Source organism: Nerophis ophidion, linkage group LG24 (assembly GCF_033978795.1).
Source record: "Nerophis ophidion isolate RoL-2023_Sa linkage group LG24, RoL_Noph_v1.0, whole genome shotgun sequence".
NCBI lineage: Eukaryota > Metazoa > Chordata > Actinopteri > Syngnathiformes > Syngnathidae > Nerophis > Nerophis ophidion.
In genome coordinates, this window is record NC_084634.1 from 29,660,359 (window position 1) to 29,670,153 (window position 9,795).

General features: G+C 39.1%; 1 protein-coding gene across 6 annotated transcripts in view; it reads right to left on the bottom strand.

The window, feature by feature from the left end:
* lama2 (laminin, alpha 2) overlaps positions 1-9,795 on the bottom strand; it is a 522,186-nt gene that overhangs the window by 134,506 nt on the left and 377,885 nt on the right. For all 6 annotated transcript variants that reach the window (XM_061886159.1, XM_061886158.1, XM_061886155.1 and 3 more), the window contains 2 exons: positions 2,127-2,269; positions 1,922-2,020 (listed from right to left, as the gene is read on the bottom strand). In XM_061886159.1, the coding sequence (XP_061742143.1) occupies positions 1,922-2,020; positions 2,127-2,269 (242 nt within the window). The remainder of the gene's footprint in view (positions 1-1,921; positions 2,021-2,126; positions 2,270-9,795) is intronic.

Here is a 9,795-nt window from a genome sequence, read left to right on the forward strand (position 1 = left end):
GCCCAAGTAGAAAAATATGTATCCCAATAAATTACAGCACATTCTGTACTATTACGGGCTACTTTTTTCCTACGCTTTGGACCGTGCGGCTTATAAAATGGTATGGTTAATTTATGGATTTGCTGCAGCCAAAATGAAAATACCGTATTTCTTTGAATTGCCACAGGGCATATAGTATGCGCCTGCCTTGAATTACTGCCGGGTCAAACTCGCTTCTCAAAATAATTTGCGTATACTTAGTATTACCGCCTGGTCAAACTTGTGACGTCACGAGTGACACTTCCCCTGTCATCATTTTCAAAATGGAGGAGGCTGATTTCAATACTGGTCATTTGAAATCGCACAAAGGGAAGAAGACTAAGAGCTATTCAGTAGGATTTAAGGTCCAAGCTTACATCACACTCAAATTTTTACTGCATACCTTTGGTAAGTACCGGAGTGAGAAGAGGTTTTAAAATATTTAGCGCATGCTTACTTTTACCGCATGCCTTTGGTAAGCGCATGAGTGCCCTGGTGTCAATTTAAGGAAATACGGTAGTTCAAAAAGTTTAACCTTCGTCTTGTGTTAGGGTCGGCACCGACCCGTTTTAGTTTTTAAATGCATAAAAACACCACATACATTTATTTTTTTGCATCAAAGCTTTTTGACTTTGCCAGGAACCTCTTTGTCAACAAAATAAAACATTTACATTTTTTTCACTAAATTATAAAATGCTCTGGTAGAAATTATGCCCTTGGTGTTGTTAGGGTCGGTTTCGACCCAGTTATAAAAATAAGATGATAAAGCAATAAGAGCCAAAACTGAACACACTGACAGCCAGCTCCTCTCCCAATCATGTGAGCTTTAGTGGATTCTCATTTTACCTTGATATCCTGTACAAAAACAAACAAAAGACGGACAGTAAAAGTTTCACTTTTTGCCACTCTGATTTTGTTTTACTATTAGTTTTGGAACTGGTAATCTATTTCTCTTGGTTTCATTTGCTTGATTGGTTGTTGGTTGTTGTTTGTTTGATGTTGGATTTCTGTTGCTGAAAAAAATACGTTTTAGCCTTTTTCTTGAAGTATATATATATGGGTCAAAATTGACCCGTAACACCATAGATGTTACTATAGTTAAAATTCTTAAAATGAAAAAATAAATAAAACACATTTATTTAAGAGATGTGTTATAATACCCCTTAGTAATAGTTAGGTAACACAACAACCTTTTTTTTTATTTATATGATTCTCTTGAGGTTCGTTTTACCATTTTTAAAAATTAAAATCGAGGGGTATACTGACAAAAAAAGGCCCAATGGCCCAAACCAAAAATATTAAAACCAATATTTTCAAGGATAAGGAAGCCTAACGAGGTAACCAAGAGATGAGAAACAAATTGGATGATAGATAATTGTTTTTAGTGTCTTCTACAGCTGATTTAAAACATGGGTCAAAACCGACCCGTTAACATAAGAGATGGTAACAGAAAGCTAACACAAGAGGAAGGTTAAGAGGTGTGTTAAACTGAGGTCTGGCACGGATATTGCTATTTATTGTGATGCATACATTTTCTTCCACGGTCAGTAATGTAGTCTCGACGTTGCTGAGAGGGTGAAAGTGACAAGTTTGAACCACTTGCTCGTGGCTGTAAATTAATGAGCTTTTGTTTCGCTGGTTTAATTGCATGTCAATCAACAGGAAGGAGGCTGTAGTTATGTTTTCCTTGTTTTGCAAGTGCTTCCACTTGTTTATCTCACAATGGCTTGCACACACTGCGAGTAAGTGCCTTAAACCACCACCTCAATGCCTGCCAAAGCACATTTTCTCCATTAGGCAGTGGAGGGACGGAGACAAGGAGGATGAAAGAAGGATATAGGGGTGTCCAGGAGACAGACGCAGCAGTCAAGTCAGACCAAAAGCGAGAGTAAATGGTGTGTACCCTGCTGTGTAGTTGGTCCATCTCCACAACCAGGGATCCCAGGTTGGAGTCAGCCAGCTGCAGTAATCTCTCTGGAGCTTTCTGAGGCGACAGCATGTGCTGTAGGGCAGCAAGTCAAACGTAAAGGAGGTATAAGAGACAACAAGAGGTCTGGCACGGAAACAAGCATGCACTCATGTTCCGATTTTACACGGACAGTCCGTACCTTGAGTTCTTCGGTCATGTTCTCAAAGCGGTACAGCATCCTGTAAGGTGGCGGCAGGGGTGTGGTCAGGGTGACGTCAGAGATGATGCGATACAGGCGGTCCATGTCGCTGATCAACAGGCCTGAGCACTCGTCGTCACACGCTGCGGACACATGCACCCAGGTGGATACCGGTTACCATTTACAGAAAAACAAATGTGTCATGTGGCTTTTCGTGGGCTGAGATGAAGGTTAAAGGCCAAGTTGAGAAGGGACAAGGATAATAAAGTCATATTGCAAAAGGTTATATTGTTGTGACAAAAAAGTAGGGCTGCGAATCTTTGAGTGTCCCACGATTCGATTCAATATCGATTCTTGGGGTCGCGATTCGATTATATATCGATTTTTTCGATTCAACGCGATTCTTGATTGAAAAACTATATATTTCCGATTCAAAACGATTCTGTATTCATTCAATACATAAGATTTCAGCAGGATCTACCCCAGTCTGCTGACATGCTAGCAGAGAAGTAGATTCAAGTACATTCTGAAAATGTACATACCACAAATAATTATCTTGACTTAGTTAAAAGTTCTAAGGGAAAAAAATGATGTGCTGTTTCAAAAACACCATGAAGAACCCAATGAAATTAGACCTAATCTCAGTGTACCGGCAAAACAATTAAACTTTGAGTCAAAGCCCATCTAGAAATGAACAAAAACAAAATAAAGCATAAATACAAACGCTTGTATGTGTCAACTACCTTTTTGACATTTCCACTGTTATTTTTCTTTTTTAACATTGCACAGAAAACAATAATTTTCAACATGCAGTGTCTCTTGCAGCATTTTACGTTGGGTCGAGCATTTTACGTTGGGTCGAGTGGGAGGAGTCGCTTTATCGTGTGTTTCTTGCTTGGTGTATTTGCAGAATTGCTATTGCGAAATCAAGTGGAAACATTTGGGAAAACAGTTTATTTGATTTAAATATGCAACTCAATTACAATTACAAAATTTAGCAAACTCATCTCATGGGCCGGACTACACCTGTTCACAGGGCTGATCCGGCCCACGGGCCGCATGTTTGATGTCCCTGATATACACTGTTGGTTATCTAGGGCACTGTTTTTCAACCACTGTGCAGTGAGATTTTGTCTGGTGTGCCGTGGGAAATTATGCAACTTCACCTAATTTATGCCAAAAATATTTTTTGCAAATCTATAATTATAATCTGCCAATAATGTGCCGTTGCTTATTGTCTGTGCCGTGTAAAGCTCGGCTGGGTCACCACGTAATACTCCATGTCAGGTCTTCCTGGAGGTGGCAGCATTGCTTTGTAAAAGTCAGAATGTGTCGGGTGAGACAAGGATGGTTTGTTGTGAACGTGAAAAACTTATTAAGGTGTTACCATTTAGTGGTCAATTGTACGGAATATGTACTGAACTGTGCAAACTTATTAAGGTGTTACCATTTAGTGGTCAATTGTACGGAATATGTACTGAACTGTGCAAACTTATTAAGGTGTTACCATTTAGTGGTCAATTGTACGGAATATGTACTGAACTGCGCAATCTACTATTAAAAGTCTCAATCAATCAATCAATCAATCCTGATATGCAGACAACAGCGGGAGGCAGTGTGCAGGTAAAAAAGGTATGTAATGCTTAAACAAAAAATGAACGAGAGGGAAAGGAAAAGGCTACGCAAAACGAAAGTAACACTAAACTGGCTACAAAGTAAACAGGGACAGAATGCTGGACGACAGCAAAAACTTACGGCATCCACAAAGTACATCCGTACGTGACGCGACAATCAACAATGTCCACACAAAAAAGGATAGCAACAACGTAGATAGCCTTTCTTGCTAACAAAAAGTAAATTTTTTAAAGTTTTCTGCTGGTGGTGTGCCTCCGAATTTTTTTATTGCCTTAAAAAAGGTTGAAAAACACCGATCTAGGGGTCCTTGCTCCAAAACCCAATCCTTTTGTGGGTTCATTGCCTGGAAAAAAACATTGGAGACCCCCATAGAAGGCATCCATACACATGTAGAAGACCCCAATTTTAAAACCCATGTAGATGAAGGGTAGGGGTGTCAAAACATTTTACACTGAGGGCCGCACACTGAAAGATCAAAGCGTGCGGGGGCCATTTTGATATTTTTCATTTTCAAAACCATTACAATATTAATATTTCTTTCAACCTTTAGGGCTCCCTACACGTTTGGTCCTGGATACATAAAAGGGTCTCCGTCATGAAAATAAGAAATGTCTGTGGTTCCTTATTTTATCTATTTATTTTTAATGTCATGTTATTTTCTGTTTTTTAGTATCATTTTATATATATATGTAAATATATATATATATATATAGTAACAATCAATTCTACCTCTAAATCACTTTAAAAATGCATTTAAAAAACGTCAACAATATTTTATTTATGTTACGTAACCTGTTTAATAGCAAAGCTCCAGCGACGTTGTTATTGTAAGAGCAAACACTGAGGAACTCTTTTTCTAGCGTACTAACACATCGGCATGTTTCGGCATTAGCCGTAGAAGCTAGTTACAGCAAGAGGTAAGCTGGCTTCTACGTCAACACGGAACGCGTGTGTTTTTAATGCACAACACAATGTGCATGAAAAGAAACCAATCTGTACTAACTGAAAAATATGACCGATCATATTACATTATCTGTAAAGTATTAGCCCACATTTCTATGTTTTGTTTGCATACAGCTAGCCATACAGCATATGCTTTCTGTCATTATACACGCATGACGTGATGCGTATCATGATCAATAATAAAGTAAATCACTTGATGGAAGGTGTCTGTCTGATCCAGCTGGCCGGGGACATTTTTCCCAGTTTATTGGGGTAAGGGCTACATTTATGTCGAAATAGCTTAGCTTCAAATTTCACATTAATAGCGTCAAAGTATCTTTCACCTCACTCTCTCGGCTTCTATCTGCTCCAACGTCTCGCTCTTCCTTCGTGCTCGCTTCCAGAAGCAGTATATTCAGCATCAAAAAGATTAGGTCGTGAAACCTCATTTGTCAGAAAATAGTTGCCTTTGTTGTCTGTTACCAGGTCTGCCATGATTACAACACACTTGCCTTTGTTTCCGGAAATCCGAACACACATTTGTTGCCAAACGTCAGAAGTGCACTGCCATGGAAACGGAAATCAATGCGCTGAGGAAGTCTGTGATTAAAATGACTAAATGACTAAAATACGTTAAATATTGTACATATTCAATATTGTTTTGAACCTATACATATATACTTCCAGTGTGTATACAAAACGATGGAGGGTTTTGAAGTTGTTTTAGAGAGCTTTAGCCGCATTTTCAAAGTGTTTTCTATTATTTTTAAAATGCTACAAAAAAATACATGTGTTCTTGTCTCTCATGATTGTAAACAATAGGCAATTTTTTTTTTTAAAGTGCAGTTCCCCTTTAAGGTCGGAAACTGATCATGACATTGATATCGAAACCAATATCGCCTCCCTGTAGTGGAAAATTATGACGACCATAACTTCCACAGGGGTCCGAGGGTCTGTTGAACGCAGTTTGCAGCTTTAATTTAAATGGTCTTTTCATTGTGGCCCTAAAAAATGTAGTCCGATACTCTGAAACGTGCTAAAAAGAAAGAGAAAAGGCTCTAAATTCAATGTAACAATTGTATATGTTGTACCTACGTGTTCCTATTGAACATGTGGCGATTCAAGAATAGGAATTTGTTTAAAGAATGTACAAACATGATTATTTTTTCCTCAAAAAGTCTGACTTATCAAGTAAAGCTGTGAATGTACTGTGTATAAAACAGCATCACAACCTTTTGGACGTCTCCATGAGACTCTCAATTGAACACATCAAGTGTAAAAGCACAGCACACAGGGGTAAAAAGCACCTGTTACGAGCGCACACTGCAGGCTGAGAATACACACCAATTGCACATCAGGGGATTCAAACACATGCAGTGTAGTGTGTGTGTAAGTGTATGAAAGGTTGTAGAAATGTTCTTTCCTGCTATAGAGCCAGGGGCTGATTTATTGCCTGAATTTACATTTCTGACAGGGGAAATCAAAGAGAAATTAAACAGGAACACTTTCGACTCTATCAATCTCTGACACAACCAGAGCTCGCTCGCTCGCGCGCACACGCACGCACACACGCACACACACACACACACACACACACACACACACACACACACACACACACACACACACACACACACACACACACACACACACACACTTATAATTTATTGTGTTGAGTTGAAAGACTAGGAAATCCCTTTGCATGTGTCACAGAAAGACAACCAAACCTTTTTGGCTTATTCGGTGCAAAAAAGTAAGATTTTTGATCATCCAATCAAGCAACACTGGACTAATGATATAAAACCCAAAACCAGTGAAGGTGGCACATTGGGTAAATTGTAAATAAAAACAGAAAACAAATGATTTGCAAATCCTTTTCAACCTATATTTAATTAAATGGACTGCAAAGACAAGATACTTAATGTTCAAATTGGTAAACTTTGTTATTTTTTGTAAATATTAGCTCATTTAGAATTTGATGCCTGCAACATATTTTAAAAAAGCTGGCACAAGTGGCAAGAAAGTCTGAGAAAGTTGAGGCATGCTCATCAAACACTTATTTGGAACATCCCACAGGTGAACGGGCTAATTGGGAACAGGTGGGTGTCAATGGGTATACAAGCAGCTTCCATGAAATGTTCAGTCATTCACAAACAAGGATGTGGTGAGGGTCACCACTTTATGAACAAATGCGTGAGCAAACTGTCAATTTATGAACAACATTTCTCAACCAGCTATTGCGAGGAATTTAGGGATTTCACCATCTACAGTCCGTAATATCATTAAAAGTTTTAAAAGAAACGTCAGTGTGTAAAGGATATCACCACATGGGCTCAGGAGAACTTCAGAAAACCACGGTCAGTAACTGCAGTTGGTCGCTCTATCTGTAAGTGCAAGTTAAAACTCTACTATGCAAAGCGAAAGCCATTTATCAAAAACACCCTGAAACGCCGTCGGCTTCGTAGGGACCGAGCTCATCTAAGATGAACTGATGAAAAGTGAAAAAGTATTCTGTGGTTTGACGAGTCCACATTTCAAATTGTTTTTGGAAACTGTGGACGTTGTGTCCTCCGGACCAAAGAGGAAAAGGACCATCCGGACTGTTCTATCCGCAAAGTTCAAAAGCCAGGGTAACCATGGGTAACTTACACATCTGTGAAGGAACCATTAATGCTGAAAGGTACATACAGTTTTTAAAGTAACATATGTTGCCATCCAAGAAACGTCTTTTTCATGGACGCTCCTGCTTATTTTAGCAAGACAATGCTAAGTCACATTCTGCACATGTTACAATAGCATGGCTTTGGAGTAAAAGAGCGAGTACTAGACTGACCTGCCTGTAGTCCAGACCTGTCTGCCATTGAAAATTTGTGGTGCATTATGAAGCCTAAAATATCACTTTGGAGACCCCTGACTGATGAACAACTTAAGCTGTACATCGAGCAAGAAGGGGAAAGGATTCCACCTGAAAAGCTTCAAAAATTGGTCTCCTCAGTTCCCAAATTTTTACTAAGTGTTGTTAAAAGGAAAGGCCATGTAACACAGTGCCAACTTTTGTACAATGTGTTGCTGCCATAAAATTCTAAGTTAATGATTTTTTGCAAGCAAAAATGACGTTTTTCAGTTTGAACATTAAATATCTTGTCTTTCCGGCCTATTCAATTGAATAAAAGTAAAAAATGATTTTTTTTACTGTATTCTCTTTTTATTTATGAATTACACATCGTGCCAACTTCACTGGTTTTGGGTTTTGTACGGACTGCATGACAGTATGACATAGATAAGTGTATATATGTTGTGCACTGCAGGTAACACACAACAACATGCAGCTGCATAATGCAACATGGTAAAAATGTAATTAAATTAAATATAAATATTTATCTTCATATTATGGATGTTGCCGTTTAAATGTCTTCCATGTCACTGTGCATTCACAATTGGACTATCTCAGGTTAGGCTATGGAGCCATTTTGTTAGAGAAATTCAATAATTGCAGTAAAGTAGCCTGGAGGTCTTCACAATTGTGGTCTATGTACAACTTATTTTAAAACATTGCCTGGATTCAAATTGAAGCAAGATGGTGAACGTGTTTTTTTCCCCCCGCTTAACATCAATAATAGTATATAAACTTTACACTCAAAAGTCTTTAAGGTCAGATATTTTGAATTCAAAAAGGAACCAAAGACACACACACACACGAGACCCCAAACATGTCATATAAGTGTAAATTAAAACAATAATGACTTTTATAGTTAGCATACCTACACAGTGGCCTAGTGGTTGGAGTGTCCGCCCTGAGATCGGTAGGTTGTGAGTTCAAACCCCGGCCGAGTCATACCAAAGGGTTGGAATTGGGGGTTAAATAAACAAAAATGATTCCCGCTGCTGCCCACTGCTCCCCTCACCTCTCAGTGGGTGACCAAGGGTATGGGTCGAATGCAGAGGACAAATTTCACCACACCTAGTGTGTGTGTGACAATCATTGGTACTTTAAAGGCCTACTGAAACCCACTACTACCGACCACGCAGTCTGATAGTTTATATATCAATTATGAAATATTAACATTGCAACACATGCCAATTAGTTAACTAAATTACAATTTTAAATTTCCCGCGGAGTTTGTTGTTGAAAACGTCGCGGAATGATGACGCGTGCGCGTGGCGTCTCGGGTTGGAGGGGACATATTAGCACAGCACCAGTTGCGGCTAAAAATCGTCTCTTTTCATCACGTAATTACACTATTTTGGACATCTGTGTTGCTGAATCTTTTGCAATTTGTTCAATTAATAATGGAGAAGTCAAAGTAGAAAGATGGAGGTGGGAAGCAAAATTGAGTTACTGGGTTTTGCCTTTGGACGGGAGAGGTTTTAAAATAATTAGCGCCCTGGCGGCAATTCCAGGAAATACGGTAGCTAGAATGGTAACCATATCATGCTGGCAAAATAACAGCAAAAAATAAATCCAATACATTTTTTTCTTTACCTTTAAAATTAGCTAAAATGTTAAAAGTTAACATGAGATGTTAACTAGTAGCATGCTAGCAAGATCGTGCCAAGTAAAAAAATTTATTCAGTAGTAAGTTGTACCTATTAGACTGTGTTCGACCTCAGAGGTTACATTGGTGCAGGGACACACTAGCCATCAGGTTAAGTTCTAGCCATCTTATTGTCTTAAGTCCATGTGAGTCATCAGGACTTGTTATTATGGTTTGGAGGCAAAGGGGCAACCGGTTTGGTGTCAGGCTGCGCTAACGCACTAGCAGCTAATGCATAAACGCATCAAACAAACACCTCTGCGACCTACCAGCAGCAATTTGACATCCGCATCTGTCTTCCAACCTTATTCCTTTACTCACTGCTACACACACACACACACACACACACACACACACACACACACACACACACACACACACACACACACACACACACACACACACACACACACACACACCTACACTCGCTAATGGCACCAAATTGGCCCTGCCATTATGCCCATATTAAGTTTAAATTAGCTCCAAATGACATTGAAATTATTGTCTAAATGACTGGAATTTCAATTCTGCCACAGACCACCCCCGTCTCCCAGGGC